The following is a 27,845-nucleotide window of genomic DNA, read 5'->3' as shown; positions in this document are numbered from 1 at the left end:
GATGCATACCGTGGAAACTGCAGCAGACTTTATATACACACAGAGAATATGAAACAATACCTCCTCCCACCCCACTAGATGAGCTGTTACCAGCAGGATAGTGAGTTTGTGTGTGTGGTTTTTGGGAGGGGGGTGAGAGAACCTGGATTTGTGCAGGAAATGGCCCAACTTGATTATCATGCACATTGTGTAGAGAGTTGTCACTTTGGATGGGCTATCACCAGCAGGAGAGTGAATTTGTGTGGGGGGGTGGAGGGTGAGAAAACCTGGATTTGTGCTGGAAATGGCCCAACTTGATGATCACTTTAGATAAGCTATTACCAGCTGGACAGTGGGGTGGGAGGAGGTATTGGTTCATATTCTCTGTGTGTATATAAAGTCTGCTGCAGTTTCCACGGTATGCATCTGATGAAGTGAGCTGTAGCTCACGAAAGCTCATGCTCAAATAAACTGGTTCATCTCTAAGGTGCCACAAGTACTCCTTTTCTTTTTATGATCCTTAATGAGACTTTTTTTTTTTTTTTAAATCAGGATGTATTGATTCTTTGCACCATATGATGTATGGGGAGTGTACAGCTTGCTTTAAGTTCACGAGAGAGAGACACACACACACACACTGTTGGCCTGTCCTCAGATTCCATCAGTATATAAAATGGGTCTGTCTTAGGTTCTCAGATACTACAGTGCAGTATAAGAACCTCTATGGAATAGTCATTTACCTCTTTACTCTCACTTTGGCAGTTTCACTAGGTATGCATTGTTGTTTCCTGAAGGTTAATACTAAGTGGTAAGTGGCTGTAGTTTGTCTTCTGGGGCCCTGCTCTCGCTCCCAACAGTATTTGTTCGTTATAAAACAAAAGACCTGAATGTTGACATGTCAGTCATATCACTGAAAAGTAACAATTTCAGAAGTCAAAGTACAGCGGAGGAGATAAGTATATATGGCATTCTCAGTAAGCAAAGGGGTTTTGCTGATGAGATTCAAGCTTTGTAGTTGTAGAATTATTGTAACATAATTGCTTTGTATATGACCAGAGCAACTTCCTGCTCAAAGGGAGTGTTTTCCTTTGGCTACTGTCCCAGTAACAATCTCTGGGCTGATTTTTTCCATTTAGCTGTGAGTAGTAATTCTTCCATTATCTCAACTAATTTTGAGCTGGCAAATATTTAACATGAGCACCTCACAGTGTTAATATATGTAGACTCCCAATACCTCTCAGAGGTAGGGAAACTGAAGCACTGAGAGTGAAGGAGTAGCCTGAGGTTACAAAGGATACCTGTGGCAGAGCAGGAAATTTAACCCAGGTCTTCCAAGTGCCAGGCTCCCATCTTCACTACTTACCTATCCTTCCTCTCTACTAGTGCCCCCTAACACCTTTGCTCAGGCAGTGTTTGAGGTGAGTTTTAGTGGGGCAGGATTTTTTTTAAACAGTCTGATATTCAATTCAAAGAGTAAATTGTATCAGTCTTACAAAGGAGGAAAAACGCACAGCTAGATAGTTAGTAAAGAGAAATTTCAACTTACCTCACTCAGATTTGCAAGTTAATTTTATTGGTTTCCAATCATAAAAACTTTATAGACACAGGTAATTTGAGTCTGTCTTCTGTACACACCATTACTATGAAATTCTTTACATTATTAATATAATAAATAACATTCACTGAGGTGTGCAAGTCATTTAGCACTTTTACCTGCACCATTACAAAAGCAGATATCCAAGTCAAAGTGAATAATATTTCAAGTTAAAATTAAGCAAGCTGCCAGCATTGAATGGCATGATTGAGGCACTTTCAAATTAAAAATGTCCACGCTTTACTGCTCCAGCCAAAGTGCACTAGTAAATGATAGATTTTATCCCAATGTTCCACATCACACTTAAATGAAAAAGTATCCTGAAGGCACATTTCTCTATTCATTACTATTAAATGAGTCAATTGGTAAGAAAAACTACTTCAAAAGATAATTACTTTGTTGTTTCTTTGTGAGTGAGTTGAAGTGTCCACTACAATTAATATTGGCTAATGGAAGACAGCAGACCAGGAACTGGATAGTTAAACAAAACACTTATGAGGTTCTCCTGCTTTTTCTTATGTTCTCAAAGGCTGTGCTGACAGCAACTGTGCATACATCCAGCAACTGCTAACACCTTTTAGACTTGTGGCTAAAGCTTCATTTTCGAATGGTGATATGCCTTTAAGCAGCCCTGTACAGAAGAATTCAACAGGAAGAGAGTTATGAAACCACACATACCTTTTAGCAAGCCACCCCTGTGAACAATGAAATAAAACATCCTGCAGCAGGCATGGCAGAAGGAGGCTGGAAGGAAGGGTACAGCTGACAAAGGGGAAGATAATGGAGGGTTGTATATAACTCAGTAGTTAGATACAGTAGAAATGAGGCTTACTTTCTCCTATCGGTGTTGTGCATGGATTAGAACCATAATAAATCAGAACTACAGATGCAAAATGGGGGGTTTACATTTAAAAAGTGCACTTCGTATACAGTAGTCTCTTTCACACAGTAGGAAAGGCATCTCTTTTAGACCTGAAATGTGAGAAGTAAAGTTCAGACTGGTGGAGTTTAAGGAAACTATTGACCGGTACAGAAATCAGTAGTCCCAGTTGATGTCATCTTTCTGAAGCGAAGTCTGTATACTCTGCATGTCCCGCAACAACTGAAGGTTTTTCCGGCTTTTCTCTCCCGGTTTCACTTTGATGGGGCCAGCATCCTTTCCCCTGGTTGTCACGGTGGTTGTTACTTTCACCTCACTAACTCCATTCCGGCTGTCTCGTGTTTCATCAGCACAAGACTTTTTGGACTTACACTCTTTCTTGAGTTTCTCTAGCTGAAAGGAAAGCCCAGAGAGAAACGTTAAGAGCAGCCTGGCTTCAGTTTACTTATTTCTTCCATTTCTCCCAATGGAATTAAAATCTCCTCTTTCATTTGCGCCTGTAAAAGGAAAAGGAGTACAAGTGGCACCTTAGAGACTAACCAATTTATTTGAGCATAAGCTTTCATGAGCTACAGCTCACTTCATCGGATGCCTGTGACTCAGATAGAAAGCTGAGGCTCTATAACCAAGACAGCCAGTCTCCTGGAATACTTACTCCTATAGCCAAGTGCACAATGGCATAAACCTTTAAGAACATGGAGATTGATTCCAGTGGAATCAGAGATTTTGTGATCTGAATTACTATTAGCTATTTTAAAAGTCACACGTCTAAGAGTCTAGGGGAGTTACCCACACGTCCTCACGATTGGGAAAGAACTGACCTACAGCTGACTTAAGTCTCCAATCCACATAGTCACTGCCCAGCTTTTCCCAAAGATTACTGAAAAATTAAGTTTTCCATTTACCTATACAGATTGTATAGGTCAATCACTGTCCTTAGAAAGCAGCTACCTGAGGTATCACTTTCAAGAGCACTAAAAAAGAAAGACTGGTGGTATGAAGAATTGGCATCAGCTGTAAAGATGTGTAAATAGGACAGTATGCGACTCTCAGTACTGCAGTGGTGCAGGAAATTTTTTTACTAGTCAGGGGCATACAGTACTCATGTAGAACCATTCATATTGCCATACAATGTCAACACTGCTACGCCTGCCAGTCTGCAACAACTGCTTCAGTTTCTAGATAGGAGTAACTAATAAACTAACTTCTTCCACTGGCATGGACATTCCTCTGCAGAATAGGTTAATGGCTATGAATTTTTCAGTCATCTGACTGAAAATCTAGCGCAGTGGTTCTCAACCAGGGGTCCGGGGCCCCCTAGGGTTCTCAAACAGTTTTCAGGGGGGCCTCCAAGCAGGGCCAGCATTAGACTCACTGGGGCTCAGGGCAGAAAGCCAAAGCCCCACCACATGGGGCTGAAGCCCAGGTTCCTGAGCCCCGCCACCTGGGGCTGAAGCCTGAGCAATGTAGCTTCACGAGGGCCCCTGTGGCATGGGCTTAACACTGGCCCTGGCTTTTATATGCAGAAAATCAGTTATTGTGGTACAGGTGGGCCATGGAGTTGAGAACCTCTGATCTAGTAAATGTGTGGGAAACATACTCAACTGCCTTTGATTTCAGAGGACATCTGCAGTTTAAAGTCTTCAACACTTTGACTTTAGGCAGATGAAGTTTCTATCTCTAGAGCACGCAATGTCAAAGCTGGAGATGAGGGGGCTGAAAACTACACAAAGATACACTTCACAGCAGTGTATATTGAATAGGCTTGACATACTGCATTTGACCTTTGGGGCAAAGCAAACGTCAGTAAAATGAAGGAAGAGCGGAGAAAGATCAATCAGATATGGGATTAAATCTTTCATCAAAGTATCTATCTTTAACTTTCCCTCCAATATTTGTGAAATGTGAATTATAAAGCAAGACCAGATAGATCAGCATATGCAGGAGGAGGACTGTCCAAAAATTTAGTGTAACAGTGAAAATAGACCCTGGGAACCCAGACCTTTTCCTAAGTAAAGTTTGGGTGACCAAAACCAACATACACTGAGGAAAATAAGTTAGTTGTAAGTCTTTTGACAACTTGCAAAATGTCTCTGTGGGATTTCCCCCATGTACAAACGGTTTGCTCTCCTGCGAGCACAAAAGGCAGGTCATGTCTGCTTCTTCCAAATTCAGCTATAGCAGCATTTCATTGAAAGATTCTTCAAAATAATCATTTTACAGAAGCCTTACAGCGCAACTGCAGGCAACTGACTTACCCGTGTCCGATGTTTCCGGACTTTACTTATTTGGTCTGCCTTTGCCTCCATTCTTCTCACCAATGCTTCAAGTTCCCGCTCCAGGTCTTCCTTCAGGCCACCAGTTGGTGTTTCCTGGATTAGCTTTCCTAGCTGTAGGTGATCACTTACACATAAAGACAGAAAAAAAGCTTGGGCTTGATTTTCTCCACTTTACAATGTTTGTCCACTTGCCTGAGAAATTACATGTCCAGGGAGGCGTATTATTAGTAACTAGAAACTGTCTCAATATATTTCATAACAGTCGTCTGTAACGTTCCTGCTCGTGAGCACTGTCCATGTGGAATGCATACATGGAGCCTCTGCTGCTATACTGGAGAACTGATAAAATTAGTTAGACCTAAATATTACTAATTTAAGATTACATGGGTGGCCTCCTATAGCCATAGTCTTAGTGCTCAGTCAAGTCTGAGGAGAGAGTCCTATTTCCCATTCTGCATTTTCTTGGTTCATTTGCATTAGCTGCTATTTCAGGTCTGTGCTCCTACGATGGATGATATGTGAGACTAGCAAAGTAGTTTAGATCCTGATAACTAGATTACTATTTTAGCAGAAAGAATAGCAAGGCAGCTCTCACAAAAGGGTAGTCACATTTAGCCACTTGTCTGATGTCTTATGAATGAACTCAGAGGTGCACCCCTTGGAACTGCTGCTTGTAAATACAAAGAGCCATGCAGTATTAGTGTGTAGGAATAACTGAAGTTGAATGTTAATCAACATTACAGGGGAAAAAGGCTGCCATGATTGAAGAGAGCTAAATCCTGATCCACTCCTGCCTAAAAGCATGCATCATCTTTGGATAAATGGCTGTATAACCCCGCCCTCCCTCCAGAGAATTCTCAACACCAAACCAAAATCACTGGCATCCACATTTGTAATTTAATCACAGGACTCACAAACTCATCTGCCCAAATTCATCCTGCAAAGTCAGCAACACTTCAGAAAGCTCTTCCTGGGATGCAGAGGAGCCTGTCGAAAGAGATGACTTTCTGCCTTTGCTGGTGTGAGATGAGTTGCCAGTCGGCTTAGGTGTTGGAACATCCTTGATCACACGATCGTTACATAGAGCTTTAGAGTGTTGTTTCATTAGATGCAACACATGTTGTACATTGGCTCCAACAGAATGGCTGGGACTAGTAGACTGAAGGGGAAAAAAGTAAAGTAGATGTGAATAGATCTCTTAACAAACCTAGAGCAGGAGAGATATTGTAGGACATTTTATTTAGAAACAGTCCTAATTGTGATTTTTTTTTTCTTGACTTGTTGTTGCTAGTGACTTATTTTTAAGAAGAGATCTGTGTAGGAGTCAATCAGTGCTTGTGAAAAGTGTTTGACTAGCAGCCTTGAGAGCAGGGGAGATGTTTCTGACCATGCCAGCTCAGTGTTACAGAAGACAGAACAGAGCATTGCAAGAAAGGCGGAGGGAAAATTAAAAGTTAATGGAAGGAAAATAGAACTGTTAAGTAGCCTGACCACCTAGGTGTCATGAGAGCACCAAACAAGATGCCAAATCTGCGGGGGGGTGGAGGGAAGGGGAGAATGCAGAAATTGGACTTGTTTTTGGCTTAATTGGCTTGTGAGTTGCTTGTTGGCTAGTAGTTTGTTTTTTTTTTAAATCGGCTCCCAGCAAGCAGGGGCAAGGCGGGGAGAGAATCAGAGGTGCACATCGGACCCACCACAGTCCCAGACTGCACGCAGGGGGAATCTAGTCACAGTGTTGGGGTTCTTAGGGATGGTCTTATTTTGGCCTTGTTTTGAAATGGGTTTAGCTTGATTTTTGGCTTATTGTGAAAGTCGGGGTCCACATGAACATTGGCAACTGTGACCCAGAGCACCGTCTTCTGAACTAACTTTGTACTCCAAGTGTAAAATTCTCCAGAGCTTGCTATTTGTAGGCATTCAAAATTAATCCCACTCACCTTTCCAGCTACAAATGGCACATCACCCAGGCACAGCCTATAGTGGGGCTGTGCATGGTAATGTCTCGTAAGAGGGCGTTTCTAAGAAGAGAGAAATTGTCATTAGAAGTGACGCTGTCAAACCCATCCCCCTCTGCTTTCTAGTAAAAGCGATAGCCAGCTATCTGATCTCTCCCACCCACCCACCCAATTCTCCTTCCTTCCCGATACAATTTACAATGACAGCATGCTACCTTGTCTGGCTGCTTGGCTTTCTTCTTTGTTTTCCTTGGCTTTGGAGGAACTGATGGTGTTCCTGCCTGCAACAGTATTCTGTTAGTCTCCAGTCCTGTCTGAAGCTGTGAATAGTGGGAATTATAATTTTTTTTTTTAAAACAACTGGAAAGTGTAAAAAAACCCTAAAACAACCAAACCCTGAAGTCTGGGACTGGCCAGCCAAGGAACAATTTAGTCAGTAAGCTCTTTGCGGCAGGGTCTGTCCTTTACTGTAGGTCTTGTACATGCCTAGAACAGTACGCCCATGTGGTTGAGGTCTCTAGGTATTACTGCAATGTTCAACAACAGTAGTGACACTAAGTACATCTAGCCAGTGGTTCCAAAACTTTATTGGTTCATATACCCCCTTAAAAAGTTATTGAAAAGTGCATGGATGGAACATCAAGCTCACAGATCAGTTTCAGAACCTCGGATCTAAACTACCACCATGGATTCTGGCTCAAAGAAGAATTACCAGTCGTAATGAGAGACTGAATGAGCCACAAGCCACTTCCCTGCAGGCAAGTGTGAAACAGTACAGTTATGCACTTCCTTTACATCACTGCTGACTGTCAGAATATTGGCCCTGCCTATTCAGTAAATGATGCCATGTCTGAGGACATCCCAGTTCCTTCCACTCTGGTTGATTTGTGTTGAATACCTTCCGCATTTTACTGAAAGAGTTGAGGTTTAGAGTTATCACTATGCAAATGGATCCATGTAAAAAAGTTTAATTCTTTTCCTCGAAAGCTCTAAGACGTGACTTTAGAAATCATTATTTCCAGCCATCCACTCCCATCTCACAAGTGAACATGCAGGATGTGTGTGAGAACCCCTCAATCTCTCCACAAGCATCAGTGCTGGCATTCAGTGTTACCTTCCTGCTTCTGTGGCACTATAATAAATAATCCTCTGTGTGCTAATGATGTACATGGCACCGAAGCTAAAAAGGTCATTGGCCCGAGAGGTTTATGTCTCTTGTTAAGGCACTCCTGGTTTGATGGTATCCTTTTGTCCTCTACACATTGATAGTTATTGTAAAGTGTTGACTCAATTTTTTTCCTTGATCTACTTAAAGCATAGTTGTGTTCTGAAAAGATTTTGAATGGTGGGATTCCCTGTTAACTGTGCCAACATCTCCCTAAACTGCTGAATGGTAGCCCTGGATTCCCCTCCCCCCCATCACCATTAACGAGTCCCACTAATAAGATGCAGGCCAAATTCTGCCTTTAGTTATAACCATCCAACTATAATAGCCTTCAAATACAGCTGTATCCATGTAACTGATGCTTATTATGGCCCCCAAGGATGCGTGAAAAGGAAAGAATTCAGCTTTACGCTGAGTCCAGGTTGAGTCTGTAGGGTTAGCAGTTGAAAAAACAACACTCTTACTTGGACACTGAGCAAATGCCATATGGATTCTGACACAAACATGGAACCTCCACCATGCTATTTATACAGTCACCCTTAGGGAGTCAATCATTTTCTATTAAACTTTTCAGAGCAGAACCAAACAAAGCTAACTCAGCTGAGTCCTGTGATGTGGTATCTACTAAACACAAAAGTGCTTTCTTTGGGACTTATAATTCGGTAACCTTGGGAACGGCAGGCTGTTAAAGCATGCTTGGTATAAAAAGCCTGTCTTCCTCAGTCTGGATAGGAGAGGGTAGGATGGGTTTCAAATGTCTGCCAATGTGGAGACTCAGGAAGAGCAGCAGTCCTGATCTTTCCTAGGGGAAAAAAGGGCTTGAGGAAGAAGCATGTAAAAGCATGCGAGGAAGCCTTGGAAAGGAACGGGACAATAGACCATTTGGAAGCTTTGAATGAAGAAAAGCTCCTCCCAGTCCACTGAGTTTTATTTAGCTGGAGTTGAAAGCCATCCAGTTAACTGGGTGCACTGGCCAGATCTGGTAATAGGATGATGAGGATACCATCTGGAGATTATCTGAAGGAAACACCAGACTTTAAGTTTGTGTTTTTATAGTAAACTATAATTTACCAGACAGCCTCTTTTTGACAGGACTGGGGAAGTCACAAAATTTCACCCTTCCCCAATTCCTAGCTCTGCCAGAGAGAGTTTTCCACCATTTCATGCAAAAGAACAGGCAAGAAGAGAAACTGGTGCCTTTGGTGTTCTTGGATTCCATCACCAGCCAGACTGCAACAAGCTCTTCATTACATTGCACATTAGAGACCCTATCAGTGAGCTTAAATGAAAGTTTAATAAGAGAGCGAGCTACTTGCAACACACAGTAAAATAGCAGGAAAGATAACGTGCTGGTTACCTCAGCTGCCTTGTCCTGCACAAGCTTCCTTGCATGTTCCTCCTCTTTGAGCTTCTGTTCCAGTTCTCTCATTTTTTTCTAATTGAAATTCAATAAGAAAAATGTTGTTACTGATGGAATGCCTGGTTCCTTTTTTCTGAAGTCTTAAAACAGAAACGTGAACAAAATTAAAACTAATAGTTCAGTGCATTGTTTTAGACTGAACATTCCCTTCAGATTCAGAAGAACTGTTGATGAGTCTCATCTGTCTTTAACAAGTACAAGCAGGCCTGAATATTTAAAGGTGAACACACTGGATTTTCCCATGTTTATTTCAATAAGACATTAATTACAATGCCTGAAAGTCTAGAGCAAGTTAGTGAAGGGTATAACCTACAAAGAGGAAAAAATGAGGTGACTGCCCTCCTTTAAAAATACATAAAAGGCCTAAAAATGATTTAACATGGTTTTTTACATTAAAATTTAAGTATTGTCCAGTGTCTCAGGCCAAAGAGACAGCTAAAGAACTAACAATTTGTTTATGTCAGATACTGTACAAGTTAGAATGAAAACAAACATATTTTGGGTTTATTTTCAACATCTGTAACAAAAATGCCTCAAACATTTGTGACAATGGAGGTCTTTGAACATCCTGACCATAAATTAACGACAGAGGTCAAAAATCCATAAGAGACATCCAAGTGGTTTTCTAGCAAAGCCAGAAAAGACCAGACTTCACATTCCTGATATTTCTAAGTAAAAAACCAGGGGACTGGGAACAGGGGCGATTGGATAGGCCTGGGAGTCCTGGGGGGTGGTTAGAAGTGGGGGTGTGGATAGGGGTCAGGGCAGTCAGGGGACAGAGAGCAGGGGGGGTTGGATGGGTCGGGGATTCTGAGGGGGCAGTCAGGGGGTGGAAAGTGGGAGGGGCCAGGCTGTTTGGGGAGGCACAGCCTTCCCTACCCATCCCTCCATACAGTTTCACAACCCCGATGTGGCCCTTGGGCCAAAAAGTTTGCCCACCCTGCTCTAGAACATGACCTAACCTTCACAAAGATTAAACACTGCACCCTAATATAATCCAAAATCAAACTGTCTTCAGAAAAAAAACAAAAACGTATTCCAATTGATATGTATATAAATGGAAGCATATTTGTTAGTTTTTTTTAAATATTACATTTTGCCCCAACAGAGTTATGTGCATTACTAAGTCTATGCAGTATTGTTGTAGCTGCGTTGGTCCCAGGACACTAGAGAATAAAAGGTGTGCGAGGTAATATCTTCTATTGGACCAACTTTTGTTAGTGAGAGAGACAAGCTTTCGAGCTTACACAGAGCTCTTCTTCAGGTCTGGGAAAGGTACTCCCACTGTCACAGCTAAAGACAAGGTGGGACAGGTTGTTTGGCACCGCACCAGACATAGGGGGAAAGAAATGGGAGAGAAGGGGGGTTGTGGTGGGGGGAGGAGTTTGTTAATGGATTAGAGATTGTTGTAATAAACCACACATCCAGTTTCTCTATTCAGTCTGATTTTTAGTGTCTTGCAAAGTCACTGGAAAACTAAGAGCCTGTTTTATGTATTAAAGTCAATGAAGTTTCACACTCCCTAGCTGAGATAGTTATGCTGGCAAAGCCCTGTTGCAAACACAACTATGCTATAGAAGAGTGCCTCTGTCAACTTGGCTAGTGTTTTTATGGGAGGTAGTGTAGTGCTGCCGGCAGACGAACTCCAGTCTTACACAGTATCTCCAGCAGGGGCTATGCCAGCACGGCTATACCAGCAAAGGCTCTGTAGTCTAGACAAGGCCTTAGTCACTAGAGTTGATCGGAACTTCCTGGCTCAGATTTTCCACAGGGGGAAAAAAAAAACCAAAAACTAGATGTTGCCTCAAAATATCTAAGTTCATCAAGAAAACAAATATTTCATTTTTGGGTCACTTGGACCTGAATCAGAATATTGTGTTGTGTTGAACCCAAAATGTTTAGTTTCAAATAGTTCCATAAAATAAACTGTTTCCCTATCAATGTGTTGCCTTCTGGGCACTGTAGTTCAAGCCCCCATTCTCTCCTACGAGCCAAGCTCCCTGGCTGGACTACATCTTCCATGATGCAATGAAGATTTGCCTCTGATAACGCTGGGTGTGGTACAGAGGGTTACCACCTTTGAAATGATGGGTCCCCAACAAGGCCATCCCTCTGCAACCCCAAACTCCAACCACAAGGCAACTTCGCAACCTTCCCCCCCCCCCCAGAGCCATTTATAGTATTGAAAGAGAGAACACATATAGGTAAGATTGGTAACATCACATGTCTCCTCACTCTCACGTGACTCAGACCCTCTCATACATGCATGTGGTGTGCTGGTGGGTAGACACTGCAGCATCTTTAAGTAACACAAACTTTTAACATTAGATATCCCAGTGCACTGTGATAATAATGCAAATCTTTAGACACACCATAAAAAAAGCCTGGCATATTAAATTATTTTTCTGGCAAATCCATAAAAAAAACTGGCCAGGCCAGTCAAATACCAGCCAGGCGGTAACCCTAGTGGTGCATCAGTCTGGTCAGTGAGCGAATGGATACAGTGGGTTCCCAAACTACAACTCCTATAAAGCAACATGCCCTAGTAAGAAAATGCAGTTTAATGTTGAAATGACTATAAATGAAGAGCTTGGGGTCTTTTAAACAAATCAAAATGAAACCTCTCAATTTTGGGAAGGTTTAAATGTTTCATTTCAATTGAAAATGTTGAAACAATTTTCAGAATTTGTTCCATACCAAAAAAAAAAAATAAAAAAAAAAAATTCAACTTTACAACCTGATTTGCATTAAAAGCGTTAAAAATATCAGAATTTCCTGCAGGACACACATTCAGCTCTATTAGTGATCTTTTGGCGGAGGACCAATACATGCTCAATACTCATGACCAAGACAAATCTGATCTAGTATGCAGGAGGAAAGACAGACCTCTGCTAGGGACTGCATTACAGTTAGTTTGGTGTATTCTTGTTCCAGCAAATCCAGCTTTTCCAATTTAGATTGAACATGAGATTGATCTAGAAGTCGGTCTCTCTCTAAAGTGACCTACAAAGAGAAAAGGAAAAAGCAAAAAACTGTTAGAAATGCACCACCACAATCATCCAAACCTTGAGTCTGAGAACATGCAGATGCATCACATAATGCAATGAGGAAACTAGGATAAGTCTCTGCAAATGTTTTAAGGATGTAAACATCTGCAAGCGGGAAATTATTATTTATAGATGAGGAGTTGGGGCTGGGGGGTTGCAGGTAGGGCCAACCACTGCCCCAGAGGTATGGATCTGTCATTGGAGGGAACGAAGGCTCAAGATTTATTGGTTCAGTATTATGCTGTGAGAGCACATCTACTGTCTTCAATAAGAGAGGTGTTCATAAGGAGAAAGCAAAATATCAGTTGCAATATGACTGGCAGATATGAGCAGAGAATTTTATTGTTAATTTATTTAGATTAAAGATAGTTAAAGCAGCATAATCACATTTATAGGTGCCAGAATTACAATGATTACTCAACATCATACCTTAATTCATTAACTTCTCTAGTACAACTAGCAGATAAATTTACCTGTTTTTCCAAGACACTTGTCTTTTCATTTTCTGCATGCTTTATCATATTCCTCATATATTCCAACTGCTTCTCTAAAAGTCTGCAACGAGATTCAGCAGCTGCCAGCTGAGAAGATAGTTCTAAGATATCAGAGAAAGTGGAAATGTGAAATCAGTCAGTTAATTCGCTTCCGGTATCATCCCCAATGTGCCAAGCGCTGCTCTAAAACAAAGGAAAAGTCTCTGCCCCAAAAGAGCTCACAGTATAAAAGTCCTTCTATGACACCAGTCATCCAGTAGAACAAAGCCCTGCAGTGGGACTAGGATTCTGTGTCCCCCACAGGACCCGCTGCCATAATAGCGGGAGTGGGTAAAACATATTTTGTTATGGGCAAGATTGGGTAGCCAAAAAACAAACAAACAAACAAACAAAAAAAACAAAAACACACTAGACTATGGTAATTTGCAAGCAAATACTTTAAAAAACAAACAAAACTTTTAATGCTTAAATTTGAGAGAGAAGATTTGATGTCTATTATAACAGTTAAAGTATATTTTTACTTGGCTTAAGCAAGATTTGTTTTATTCTTGTAGTGGTAAAACTTGTATCTCAATTCCATATTTTTTTTTTAATATATATATATATATATATTTTAACTGGACTTTTTTTGTAGCATGAGGGAAATCTGACTCTCATACAGGATTTAAGGTTTTTGCAGATGGGAGGGGGATAAAAATGTAAGAAACAATACGAGAGCGGATGGGAGAGAGAGTGGGTATTGCAGAGCAATATGGGACTGGGATTAAAAAAAGAGTCTCACACAGGGCTCTACAATAGAGTAAAACCTGTAGGAAGCTTTCATATGAACTAGGACATCACTCCTTCCTCCATAGCTGAACAGAAAAAGTAAGCTGGGATTTAAAAAAAAAAACAACAAAAAAAACACACCCATCTTCAAAACAGTTCTCTAGTTTAGTGGCACAACCAACACCTCTTTTTCCTACTCTGAGGAAATCAGTCTGGCCACTTCATCTGAAAAATCCTGGTGCTAATTGCTGGAATGTCTGTAAATTGTCTCGCACTCACAATGTACAGTCTCTACAACTAGGCAAGTAATCAGAATCCTGCAAATCCTGCTCAATGACAAATAAGATACAAGATACGATAACAGGAACCGTTACGTATGTATCACAGACCACTAGCTTCATTTGAGCACAACGGAATTATTCCATTTGTTTTTCAGGGAGTGACTTCACCTCTTCATCTCCAAGGACATTAGTGAACACTCAACTCCTCACTCCAATCCTGCTGAATTTAGGCTACACTCATAACAAGATCAAAACGTTCCACCATTGGCAGCCCTTGCGGAGCTCTAATAATGCAGAAAAATGTTGGTAACCTTTTCCCAGTGTAGACAAGGCCTAATGTACTAAGGGAGTGTGTATATCGCTAGGTCTACACTACAGTCAGGATCGACACTCTGAGATCGAGTCACCAGCAGTTGATTTAGCAGGTCTAGTGAAGACCTGCCAAAGAGACAGCAGATCGCTCTCCAGTCAACCCCTATACTCTACCCCCGACAAGAAGAGTAAGGCAAGGTGACGGGAGAGTTTCTCATGTCGACCACTTGCAGTATAGACCCCATGGTAACTCGACCTAAGATACATAGACTCCAGCTACGTGAATACCGTAGCTGGAGTTGCGTGGTGTAGGTAGACTTATGGCGGTAGTGTAGACGTAGCCCATGAATAAATTACTCCAGAATAATGTAGGGTATAAATTTAAAGTGCAATAGCTATTCTGGAATAACTCCCTACATGGACACTCTTATTCTAGAATCAGAGTGTCCACACAGGGAGCTATTCCAGAATAGTTTATTCTGCAATAGCTGTTCCAGTCAATTTCCTTGTGTAGACAAGCCCTAAAGCTTGGCCTACACTAGAAATTAAAATTGGTTTAACTACATCAGTTGGGGTGTGAAAAATCCACACACCCCGAACAATGCTGTTAAGCCTACCTAAGCCCCTGAGTACACTAGAAGTAGTAGCTAGGTTGAAGTGGATTACCTATGCTGATGGGAGAACCCCTCCTGTCAGGGTAGGTAGTGTCCATGCTGAAATGCCACAACGGTGAAGGCGCAACTGTACCACTATAGCATTTTAAGTGTAGACAAGCCCTAAGTCTCTGTGGGCGCAATACACAAACAGTTCATTCCTGGCAGAATGTTCCCACACAACACACTAAACCCATCAGCTATCTTGGGTGGAGTTTGTATGGTTAGCACCCCAACCATGCAAAGGCTACCTACGAACCAACCTTGATTTTGCTTGGACACCTCCGTCTTGGAGTGCTGCCTCTGTTGTATTTGCTCATTTAGCACTTTCTTATAGTCAGATGTTTCTTTACTCAGGTGTTTCACATTCTCCTCTGCCTGAATCCGTTCCAGTTCTAGTCGGCGAATCTTCTCCTGAAGATTCTTCAGAGCAGAAAATATTGCTATAATTGAATTAGACATCCTCATTACATGCCAGTAAGAGATAGCTAACTGAGTATTAAAGGGTTTCTTTTAAAATGTGTTAATATATTAACAAATGCCAACCACGCCCTCCTCTTGCCACCTTCCCACACTCCCTCCACATACCAAGGCCCATGCAACACCCATATCCCTTAAGTCTGGTCAATACAGGGGAAATTTCCCCAAGGTCCTAACTAATTTTAAAACAGTCTCAGCTGAATAGTTTCAAAGAGCTTGAGGCACTTGGTAAACCAGACTGCATTGGCCTGAACAAACCTGCTTCAGACGATCCAGTTTTGAAACCAGTTAGAGGTTTGGGAGAAACTTCTACAGCACAGCCCCTACTACCAGGCCCCTTTACCCACAAGTTGATTTTGGCCCTTGACAATATCACAAGAGTCACTGGCTATCTCTCCTGGGTGAGGTTGATTCCCCCTCCCTCCTTCAACTCTACCTGCACTGAAGACATCCAGGACAAGTGGAACTAGCGCTCAGTCGCACCACAGAAATTGCCTTTAAACTAACATAATCAACAACAGATTTGCTGACCGCATCTCTCATTCGATCATACAGGTAGAAGGTGGCTGGACCTGAAGTGATAGTAAGGTGCAAGACTGATACCCCACTATAAGCTCAACAGCATATATAAACTAGGGGTAGGCAAACTTTTTGACCCGAGGGCCACATAGGGGTGGGGAAATTGTATGCAGTGCCATGAATGTAGGGCTGGGGAGGGGGTTGGGGTGCGGGAGGCAGGGAGTGTGGGCTGTGGGAGGGGGTGCAGTGTGCAGGAAGGGGCTCAGGGCAACGGGTTTGGGTGCAAGAGGGGGCTCAGGGCAGGGGGTTGGGGTACAGGAGGGGTGCGGCAGGGGCTCAGGGTAGGAGTTGGGGGCTCAGGGCAGGGGGTTGAGTGCAGGAGGAGTTCAGGGTGCGGGTGCTTAGCTCAAGCAGCTCCGGGGTGGCAGTGGTGCACAGTCAGGCTAAGGCAGGCTCCCTGCCTGCCCTGGCCCCGCACTGCTCCTGGAAGTGGCTATGTCTGGCAGTGGCTCCTGGGGTAGGATGGGGCAGGCAGCTCCGCCACGCGGTTTCCCATTCCCAGCCAATGGGAGCTGACAGTGCCTGCAGGCAAGGGTAGCGCACTGAGCCCTCTACCCCGCCACAGGAGCCGCAGGGACATGTTGCCCCGGGAGCAGCGCGGGCAGGGTAGGCAGGGAGCCTGCCATAGCCCCGCTGCGCCACGGGGCTGGCAATCCCGTGGGCCAGATTGAGAGCCCTGACAGACCAGATCCGGCCCATGGGCTGTAGTTTGCCCTCCCCCATATAAAGAATTACTCGCTAGCATTTTAGCGTGGCTACAGACTCAACTGGTGCATTAGTTTACACTGTGAATACTCACTGCAACCAGGGAGGCTAACATGAGTGAGAAGGACTGCAAAAATCCTCTTCTCCACAGTCTTGTTCTATTTTCCTCCTAAGCTGCCCTTCAGGGTACCACTTCTGTATCCTTCTCCCATTGCTGTTTTTGCCCCTTTTCCCCTTAGATTTGGAACTCCCTCCCCACTTCACTTGCACTCTTCTCTTAATTCAAATTCCTCCTTCAACCACCAATTATCCCACAGAATCTTTAGACAGTCAACTACCTCAAAAAAGGAATTGCATCATTTTGAGATGAAACCCATCTGAGGTACTATGGATCTCCACTGTATTGTCTAATACAGGCCCCAATTCTGCAAAGGGATCCACACCCTTACTCCCACGTGCAGTCCCATTAAAGCAGAATACATCTATACAGAAACCACATCTGAAGATTAGTATGGTTAAAGTCACATTAACATGACACCTCTGTACTGAAACCCACACTGAAGAAAAAGCAGATGCATTTATTAAAAAGATTAATACATGCAAGGGTGAATATTGACATCTTGGTATAACATCACAAAAGGGAAAGAACAGTTACTACAGTACAGTGGGCAAATTCTAAAGCAAAGACGTCAAACACTGAATTGTAGAATGGTAGACAGACAAAAAACACTGTTACTCTTAAAGTAGCTAGTTAATAAATAATAATAAATATATAAATGAATGATAAGTGCATGGGTGTACATTTTTTTACATTACAGCTACAGAAACTGTAGCATTTAAAAATATGGACACGAACAGTCAGTGGAAAGTAGCTAAATATTCAGATGAGCTCACAAGCATTCAGGGTTACAGACAGCATGGCTCTGTTCCCAATGCGACAGCAAGAGACTGGAGTTTTGTTTGTTTGTTTTTTAATTACGGTACAGATCACACAGCATGGTTTTTGAATTTAAACACAAAAAACCACCTCTCACATTTTTGCTACCAGAGTATTTTCCAACTCAACGTTCTGGAGTTAACAGGTCTTCAGTGTTGACCAATGAAAACCAAAATGGCTTACTACCAGATGCACACCCTGGCTTCAGTTTACCACTAGGCAACATATGAAAATACACCTTCATCAATAATTAGAAGGAGAGCTCTTCCTGCACTACCGAATACTCCTATGTTTCAGCCACACTGCTCCTTTAATTATGTATCAACAGCACTATCAGTGCAGAAAGCAGGTTATGTGCCAGAGCTCGTTACATTTAAGAAGCACTCTGTGCGAGTTTACCACACTGGCCATTAAGGACCAGGCCTTTCCCAAGTCGGACTGCACTACAACGTGCATTACCACAGCCACTCCAACCACGTTATGCTACTTTATAAAACCTAGAGTTTGAATCCCATGGTTTAGGTTCAGCTTAATCCTTCCCTTTCTTCCATCTTCCCCCCAGGAAGCTCAAACTCTTCACAAATCCACCCCTCCATACAACTCTGCTCTCATTTCATTTCATCCCCCCTCATGCGTAGTGCTTTTCTGTGTCCTCTAAACGTTCCCTTGGCAATTCTTCCCCTTCTACCTTTTGTATCCTGCCTTTTCCCCTATACCGAGCACCTCCCCTCTCCTTCAAACCCACTTCTGAGCAAAAATTAAAGCCCTAATCACTGGGGGAGTTGGGGAGGAAGGACCATATGTCCATCAGAGACTACTTTATAAGGGCATTAGCCAGCTACCCATCCATCCAGGGAATCACACTTATTTTCAGTGCAGCCTGACTGGCTCAAGGTCAGACTTTCAGGTACAGGAGGTAGAAGATTCTCAGCTGTGGGACTCCAGCTATGGCAGGGGTTCTCAAACTGGGAGTTGTGACCCTCAGACAGATCCCTAATGGGACAGTGAGGAGGGCAAAACAGGAGGAACTAAGGAAAGAGAAATGACATGTAAGAGAGGAGAGATTAAACTACATCTCCCCTGGGTAAAAGCAGGAGAGACAATGAGATTACGGCCCTTTGTGGGCATGCTCTATGCTTGTTACATGGCACCTACATCCCACGGCAATAGATGCTGGACTAAAATATTACCTCTGCTGTTACTTTCTGGATAGGGAATTACTGGTTTCTCAGGTGAGCGCTGCAAATCAGCATTAATGAAGGGTTTGTATTTCGGATAATCTACATATGATGCTGCAGAAAGTCCATCTGTGACTGATGCAGATTTACAACTTCCACGTAGAGTACCCTGAAAAATGAAACAAAGTTGTTACTGGCAACCCTCGTTTTCCAGTCACTAATTGCAACAAGCAGGGAGAATCAGATGTATATGGTATTTATTATGCCCTCAGGTTCTACTACAGAAGTATGGGGAGAGGCTAACGGATGCCCTCTGAAGAGCCTGGGAAGGGGAAATGGCAAATTATTCCAGCTATAGTTCACATTTCTCCTCCCCAGCTCCTCCTAATTACTGACTGAGTGCTCAGATGCATTTTGATTTTCAGGAGCACTGCAAGAGATTAATAATATAATTACATCGCAAAGGCCAGATTTCCTGCCCCACAACGTGGGACTATGAGCTTCATTTTCACCCTAACTCATCGCAAAAATAGGGTCTGATATAAATAAGAAAAAGAAAGAACTTATTTTGTTTTATTCCCTTGTTTCACTATACTTGCCCTAGCACCAGTGGCATTCAGACTTTTGTCCCTTTACGCCCCACAACTGAAGGGGACAGGCTGGTTGCATACTGGTACCCAGCATATATAAACATGTTTTCAGGATTCAGAAAAACATATTTGCATGGAAAAGCCTAGGGACATATAATCAACTGCAGTTTTCTTTATTTGCTTAAGTGGTACCTAGCCACTAACAGGCATAATTTTTCTTTTCAGATAGTCTATTTAAACACTTGGACATTAAATCCCATAAAGCAAACTAAATATTTGCCCCCTTTACTTATTTACATTTCCCTTGAGAACAATCTGGCTACAAATTATGTTCATTCAGTTAATCTTGGTTTGAATGTTGCAATGAAGAGTCAACATAACCATCCACTTTGGACCAATGTTGACAACCCCCAGCTTGAAGTGTTAACCATTGTATAGTTCAGACAAACATTTCTTACCACAGTCCAAATAATATCATGCTGTCAAGTACATTTTACTTATGAATGTGGCCAAGGAACAGTTTCATATGCTACTCCACAAACTGAGACAGGACTGAACTGTTCCAGATGTTCTGTAATTTACTGAAAAATAGTGAGCTTTACACAGACTTGGATATTTGAATTTTAAAAGGTTCAAGAAAAGCTTATACAACAGCAGTAAGACAGCACTCATCACTCCAATAAATCACAGTACGGCCAACCTCAACTCAAACATCATGACAGACTCCCCATCTCCCACAAAAAAAACCATGAGATTGGCTTAATTCTTTTTGTAACATTATTTCTTTTTAATCTTTTTTCTGATTTTGGAACTCTTATGGGAAGGACCCCTTTTGCATGTGATGTTTCAGGAAATGCAACCTGAAATGTACAAAAACGAACATAAAAATGGAGGGACCTCCATCAAGGTCTGCTATAGACCACCGGACCAGGGGGATGAGGTGGATGAGGCTTTCTTCCGGCAGCTCACGGAAGCTACTAGATCGCATGCCCTGATTCTCATGGGTGACTTTAATTTTCCGGATATCTGCTGGGAGAGCAATACAGCGGTGCATAGACAATCCAGGAAGTTTTTGGAAAGCGTAGGGGACAATTTCCTGGCGCAAGTGCTAGAGGAGCCAACTAGGGGGGGTGCTTTTCTTGACCTGCTGCTCACAAACCGGGTAGAATTAGTGGGGGAAGCAAAAGTGGATGGGAATCTGGGAGGCAGTGACCATGAGTTGGTTGAGTTCAGGATCCTGACGCAGGGAACAAAGGTAAGCAGCAGGATACGGACCCTGGACTTCAGGAAAGCAGACTTCGACTCCCTCAGGGAACGGATGGCCAGGATCCCCTGGGGGACTAACTTGAAGGGGAAAGGAGTCCAGGAGAGCTGGCTGTATTTCAAGGAATCCCTGTTGAGGTTACAGGGACAAACCATCCCGATGAGTCGAAAGAATAGTAAATATGGCAGGCGACCAGCTTGGCTTAATGGTGAAATCCTAGCGGATCTTAAACATAAAAAAGAAGCTTACAAGAAGTGGAAGGTTGGACATATGACCAGGGAAGAGTATAAAAATATTGCTCGGGCATGTAGGAATGTTATCAGGAGGGCCAAATCGCACCTGGAGCTGCAGCTAGCCAGAGATGTCAAGAGTAACAAGAAGGGTTTCTTCAGGTATGTTGGCAACAAGAAGAAAGCCAAGGAATGTGTGGGCCCCTTACTGAATGAGGGAGGCAACCTAGTGACAGAGGATGTGGAAAAAGCTAATGTACTCAATGCTTTTTTTGCCTCTGTTTTCACTAACAAGGTCAGCTCCCAGACTGCTGCGCTGGGCATCACAAAATGCGGAAGAGATGGCCAGCCCTCTGTGGAGATAGAGGCGGTTAGGGACTATTTAGAAAAGCTGGACGTGCACAAGTCCATGGGGCCGGACGAGTTGCATCCGAGAGTGCTGAAGGAATTGGCGGCTGTGATTGCAGAGCCACTGGCCATTATCTTTGAAAACTCGTGGCGAACCGGGGAAGTCCCGGATGACTGGAAAAAGGCTAATGTAGTGCCAATCTTTAAAAAAGGGAAGAAGGAAGATCCTGGGAACTACAGGCCAGTCAGCCTCACCTCAGTCCCTGGAAAAATCATGGAGCAGGTCCTCAAAGAATCAATCCTGAAGCACTTGCATGAGAGGAAAGTGATCAGGAACAGCCAGCATGGATTCACCAAGGGAAGGTCATGCCTGACTAATCTAATCGCCTTTTATGATGAGATTACTGGTTCTGTGGATGAAGGGAAAGCAGTGGATGTATTGTTTCTTGACTTTAGCAAAGCTTTTGACACGGTCTCCCATAGTATTCTTGTCAGCAAGTTAAGGAAGTATGGGCTGGATGAATGCACTATAAGGTGGGTAGAAAGCTGGCTAAATTGTCGGGCTCAACGGGTAGCGATCAATGGCTCCATGTCTAGTTGGCAGCCGGTATCAAGTGGAGTGCCCCAAGGGTCGGTCCTGGGGCCGGTTTTATTCAATATCTTCATAAATGATCTGGAGGATGGTGTGGATTGCACTCTCAGCAAATTTGCGGATGATACTAAACTGGGAGGAGTGGTAGATACGCTGGAGGGGAGGGATAGGATACAGAAGGACCTAGACCAATTGGAAGATTGGGCCAAAAGGAATCTGATGAGGTTCAATAAGGATAAGTGCAGGGTCCTGCACTTAGGACGGAAGAACCCAATGCACAGCTACAGACTAGGGACCGAATGGCTAGGCAGCAGTTCTGCAGAAAAGGACCTAGGGGTGACAGTGGACGAGAAGCTGGATATGAGTCAGCAGTGTGCCCTTGTTGCCAAGAAGGCCAATGGCATTTTGGGATGTATAAGTAGGGGCATAGCAAGCAGATCGAGGGACGTGATCGTTCCCCTCTATTCGACATTGGTGAGGCCTCATCTGGAGTACTGTGTCCAGTTTTGGGCCCCACACTTCAAGAAGGATGTGGATAAATTGGAGAGAGTCCAGCGAAGGGCAACAAAAATGATTAGGGGACTGGAACACATGAGTTATGAGGAGAGGCTGAGGGAGCTGGGATTGTTTAGCCTGCAGAAGAGAAGAATGAGGGGGGATTTGATAGCTGCTTTCAACTACCTGAAAGGGGGTTCCAAAGAGGATGGCTCTAGACTGTTCTCAATGGTAGCAGATGACAGAACGAGGAGTAATGGTCTCAAGTTGCAGTGGGGGAGGTTTAGATTGGATATTAGGAAAAAAACTTTTTCACTAAGAGGGTGGTGAAACACTGGAATGCGTTACCTAGGGAGGTGGTAGAATCTCCTTCCTTAGAGGTTTTTAAGGTCAGGCTTGACAAAGCCCTGGCTGGGATGATTTAACTGGGAATTGGTCCTGCTTTGAGCAGGGGTTGGACTAGATGACCTTCTGGGGTCCCTTCCAACCCTGATATTCTATGATTCTATGATTCTAAGGTCAGTCTAACTCATGGACCATATTCACCAACCACAGCTTCTGTTCCCTCTCCTGGGTGTTACCCCCATGAGTGAATAAGGTGCACCAAAAAAAAGCACCAGTGTGGACAGCACTATGTTGGCAGGAGAGGGTCTCCTGCTGCCATAGCAACCACTGCTTGTTCAGGGTGGTTTAATTATCTCAGCAGGAGAGCCTAGGGCGGCTACGCAGACCTACAGTGGTGCAGCTGCAGCAGTTCAGCTGTAAGGTCCGTAGTGTAGACATAGCATAAATAATACTCTTAAATTTAAGAGGAGAAAAATTAAGAGGTATAAGAAAGGGAGCAAACACCTTTTTAGATTAGATTTGTACAGGATGTACACAAGTTAGATGAGATTATAAAGAAATGGAGAACCCAGGAGGCAGAAAGGCAAAGGATAGTTCTTCCAGATAGTAACTGTGGTAAGCTTGCATAAAGGCAGCAAGAGGAGGTTAGCGGGAGATGAAGAGAGTCTGCAGGGAGGGAAGTGGAGTGGGAAAGGATTCATGAGATTTTTAGTTTGGAGCCAGGCATGAATGGGCTGGCACCCAACTCCTTTACATTCCTAACACGCAAAGCTGCCTAGGAATTTTGCAGTTGAGTTTCTTTCTGCAGGCAGTATCTAGGTACAGTAACTTTTAAGAGAAAAGGAATAGCAATCAGATTGTCTTATGCTGGATAGCACAAATACAGGGTGGGACAGATTCACATAGATAATTTTCATACCCTGATCTTCAGCCTAGATATCAAAATAGAGGACATTACATGGTCTTGGACAGACCATCGCCTCAGCAAGCCAATGACCTGGGCAACAAAAAAGACCAGTCATCCTGATTTGACCACGAAGGCTCATGAACTGCAACCAATTCCAAAGCCTGCTAAATGGCAGCAGTACTCTAGTCATAGGATGAAGAGTCAAGGACCTGTGGAATAATCATCATTCTGCACTGGCCTCTGCCATTGACACGCTGTCTTACAAATGACCCCTTCCTCCTCATACCCACACAGACACCCTTAGTTTTCTGACACCTTGTGTCAGATGAAGAGAGGGGGGCAGCAACTCATGTACTTATGCAGAAGACAAAGGCTGATTCAGACAGGAAGAAAGGTAATAAATCCCTCAAAGCCTATGCTGAGGCTGTATTACAGGTAAGGCTGCAAGTCTGTCACAGGTTCCGTGACCTCTGTGACTTCTGCAGTGGCTGGAGCTTGCTCAGGGGTTGCCTGAGCCAGGCACCCCTGGGCCAGCAGCAGTTTGGGTGTGTGGGAGGGGGCTCAGGGCTGGGGTAGGAGGTTGGGGTGCGAGGCAACACTTACCTGTGGGGGGCGCTCCCTGGCTTTCACTAAAATGTCCCTTCAGCTCTTAGGCGGAGGGGCCAGGGGGCTCCGCGCACTGCCTGCAGGCGCCACCCCCGCAGCTCCCATTGGCTGCGGTTCCCAGGCAATGGGAGCTTCAGAACTGGCACTTGGGTCGAGAGCAGCGTGCGGAACCCCCCCGTCTGCCCCTCCCCTAGGAGCTGCAGGGACACGCTGGTCAGAGCCAGGTAGGGAGTCTGCCAGCCATGCCAACCCTCCCCCCTCCAGCACTAGCAGCAGTCCCGATCTGCATGCCGCCTGCACCCCTCCCCACACCAGCAGGGGTCCCAGGCCAGACCCCACCGCACGCCTCCCCCCAGCACCAGCAGGGGTCCTGAGCCACTCCCCCACCAGCACTCGCGACACCCTAGACTGCCCTCCCCAGAGCATTGTGTCCCCCTGACCCATATTTTAGTTAGGGGTATATAGTAAAAGTCATAGACAAGTCACGGGCGTGAATTTTGGTTTACTGCCCGTGACCTGTCCATGACTTTTACTAAAAATACCTGTGACTAAAATGTAGCCTTAATTACAGGACAAGATCACCCCATTCTATCAATCTCCACTGAGGCTCCCAAATCCCTCCCCAAGGAGTTTTCCAGGTCAGTAAATCACTTCACCAATCCTGAGTGCCTACAGCCTAGACTGGAGCTGAACACCAAGCACTGTGTGGAACTATCATATCGCTGAAAATATCATGCACATTTGAGAAGCTCTCTCAAACAGCATGTATCCACACTGCCTGCACCCACCAACCAACAGCCCGCCTGCATTTCCCAGAGTTCAATACATTCACTCATCAAGAAAGTTCTTGACCCCATAAAGGAGTCCCGATGCAAGACCTGTAAATCCAACCCATGCCCTTCCTGGCTTGTGGAAGAGAATCGTGAACAGGTACCATTCCTGACCAAAATTTGCTAACACCATATTCAAAGACTGAATCTTCCCTTTTTCCATCACACACACGCAAGTCCAACCAACACTGAAGAAACCCACCCTGGATACTTCAGTCTTAGCCATCCATTGCCCAGTGTCAAAACTGAGCAAGCTCATAGAGAAGCCAGCCAAAGGTCAACTACAAGTTCGTGTAACTAAAGCCAACATTCTAGACCCAGTATAATCAGGATACAGAAGCAAAACAGCCTTAGTGTGGCAATGATGGATGATCTCTTCCTGTCAATGGACAGAGGACAAACATCTATTCTCATCCTCCTGGACTTCTCTGCAACATTTGATACTGACCATGAGATACTATTTCACCTGAGAGAAGTGGCAGGAGTAATGTGATAAAATGGTGAGAGTCCTTCCTAGAGGGACATACCCGAAGAGTAATAATGGGAAACTTGCACCTTCACCACTAGACCCCTCAACTTGTAGGATTCCACAAAGATCAAGTCTCTCTCCAGTCTGTGAGCAGCAACTAGGTGACCTGGTTAGATGACATGAACGTAAGTGCTTGCAGCATGCAGATGACACACACACTGCTCTACCTATCCTTCACATACAACCACACCACTACCACTAACATGGCTCAGCAGTGCTTGGATGAGATCAGCTCATGGATGAAGAACAGCTGGCTGAAGCTCAACCCAAGCAAAGCAGAGGTGATACCAGTGGGGAGTGGAAAGTATTCTGAAGAGTTTGCAGCCACTGTACAATCCTTTGATTGAAGGTTTACATCCTCAACTGGTCACTTCAGTCCATAGTCTAGGAGTCCTCTTGGATTCCTTGCTGATGCAAGCTCTCCCAAGGCAATAGCTGCGAGTAATGCTTTCTACCATCTCCGGCTGGCTAAAAGACTCCATCCCATCCTAGCAGACAAAGACCTGGCCTCAGTTATTCATGCCTTTGTCATCTCTCAGCTGGAATACAGCAATGCAATATACCTTGGCATGAAAGTAACCTTTGACACTTCCGAAACGTCAACTAATACAAAATGCTGCAGTGTGTCTCCTCAGCAACACAGGCTACCATGAGCCCATCACACATCACCAGCACCACAATCTCTACGCTGGCTTCCAGTAGAATTTCTAATCAAGTGTAAGTTCTCGGTCCGTCTCTTCAAAGCGCTCCCTGGCTTAGGCCCAGGATACTTCAGAGTCCGTTTAAAGCTCTAAGATGAACACTGCGATTGAAACTGTTGCTCCTCTGGGACAACGAAACTCTCAGCAATAAGAGTAAAGCTCACCTAGGTGGGGAACAAAAACTTCTCTGGGGTGGTCCAAGACTGCAGAAAGAAAACCCCCAAGAATGAAGAACCATAACAAACCTCACTGCTTTCCACTCCAAATGCAAGGCACATTTCTTTGGCCTTGCTTTCTCTAATAGAAACACATAGCAACAGGTATATTTACCCATTAAAAAAACCAACCCCAACTCTACCAAAACAAGACACTCCACCCTCTTGGAGGGCAACGAGTGAACAGAAGTCCCGATTTTAGGGTCTTTTTCTTATATAGGCTATTACCCCCACCCCCGTCCTGATTTTTCGCACTTGGTCTGGTCACCCTACCCTCAGAGGAGAGGATGAGAGAACAAACAACATATGATAGAGGTGTAGTGGTTAATGCTCTATTGGAAGGTGCTCAGATAGTACATTGTTCAGCATGGTATAAAAACCTATAAAGAACAGAATTATCCCTACTATCCCTTCATTAGCCACAGCTCTGAATAGTGCTGTGTACAATTCAGTTTAAGCACCTATTCTAGGTACTCCGTGAAAAAACAGGTTTCAGAGTAACAGCCGTGTTAGTCTGTATTCGCAAAAAGAAAAGGAGGACTTGTGGCACCTTAGAGACTAACCAATTTATTAGAGCATAAGCTTTCGTGAGCTACAGCTCACTTCTTCAGATGCATATCGTGGAAACAGTTTGAGTAATTATGCTCCTATTACTCAGAAAGGAGCACAGAGAGGTTATAATGCAGTGCACAAGTAACTAAGTTTAGAATGCTTCTAAATAGCTTATTGCTAAATCCATTTATCTGTATGGCTAAGAATAAGCAGCTAATAGTGAGTTCAACTGAGCTCTCACAAGAGAAAAAACCATTAGCACTGAGGAATCACTCAGCACCATACTAAGGCCTGGTCTACATTACACGGTTAAGTCGACGCAAGGCAGCTTACGTCAACCTACCTTTGGATGTGACTACAATTAAATTTCAATACCGCTGATTTCACTGGCCCGCTAGGCTGACTTAATAACACTACCTCCCTGAGCAGCGTAGAGTCATGGTCGATGTAGTTAGGTCGATGCAATGTCTCTGTAGACACTGGTTTCAGAGTAGCAGCCGTGTTAGTCTGTATTCGCAAAAAGAAAAGGAGGACTTGGGGCACCTTAGAGACTAACAAATTGAAGTGAGCTGTAGCTCACGAAAGCTCATGCTCAAATAAATTTGTTAGTCTCTAAAGTGACACAAGTCCTCCTTTTCTTTCTGTAGACACTGTTACTTACATCAACTGTTACTGGTTTCAGGGAGCTGCTCCACACTGACCTCTGCATCAATACAAGCACTCCTGGTGAGGACATGCACCGCCGGCACAAGGAGCGTAGCGTGCACACGCACAAGCAATGTAATAACTGCAGTGGCCGTATGCCGATTTAACTTAGGTCAACATAATTTTGTCGCGTAGACATGGCCTAACACTCTGAGGGTGAGCTTTTCTAAATCCAGAAACTTGCTATTCCAAAGCATGAAGAGCTGGCATTGTCACTTTTCATTCCACCA

At 43.9% G+C, this 27,845-nt stretch overlaps 1 protein-coding gene across 4 annotated transcripts in view; it reads right to left on the bottom strand.

Annotated features, from left to right (window-relative positions):
- Positions 1-1,530: 1,530 nt before the first annotated feature.
- The window catches only part of CEP57 (centrosomal protein 57), a 29,246-nt gene continuing 2,931 nt past the window's right edge, over positions 1,531-27,845 (bottom strand). For 2 of the 4 annotated variants that reach the window (XM_073337681.2, XM_073337704.2), the window contains 10 exons: positions 18,719-18,875; positions 15,091-15,270; positions 12,793-12,914; positions 12,159-12,275; positions 9,210-9,287; positions 6,903-7,007; positions 6,670-6,750; positions 5,647-5,891; positions 4,712-4,856; positions 1,531-2,846 (listed from right to left, as the gene is read on the bottom strand). In XM_073337681.2, the coding sequence (XP_073193782.1) occupies positions 2,610-2,846; positions 4,712-4,856; positions 5,647-5,891; positions 6,670-6,750; positions 6,903-7,007; positions 9,210-9,287; positions 12,159-12,275; positions 12,793-12,914; positions 15,091-15,270; positions 18,719-18,875 (1,467 nt within the window). In that variant the 3' untranslated portion in view covers positions 1,531-2,609. Of the gene's footprint in view, positions 2,951-4,711; positions 4,857-5,646; positions 5,892-6,669; positions 6,751-6,902; positions 7,008-9,209; positions 9,288-12,158; positions 12,276-12,792; positions 12,915-15,090; positions 15,271-18,718; positions 18,876-27,845 lie in introns of all 4 variants that reach the window. The other 2 variants (XM_073337696.2, XM_073337692.2) reach the window with 2 other exon arrangements.

Source organism: Lepidochelys kempii, chromosome 1, assembly GCF_965140285.1.
Source record: "Lepidochelys kempii isolate rLepKem1 chromosome 1, rLepKem1.hap1, whole genome shotgun sequence".
NCBI lineage: Eukaryota > Metazoa > Chordata > Testudines > Cheloniidae > Lepidochelys > Lepidochelys kempii.
This window is presented reverse-complemented; position numbering and strand designations above follow the sequence as displayed.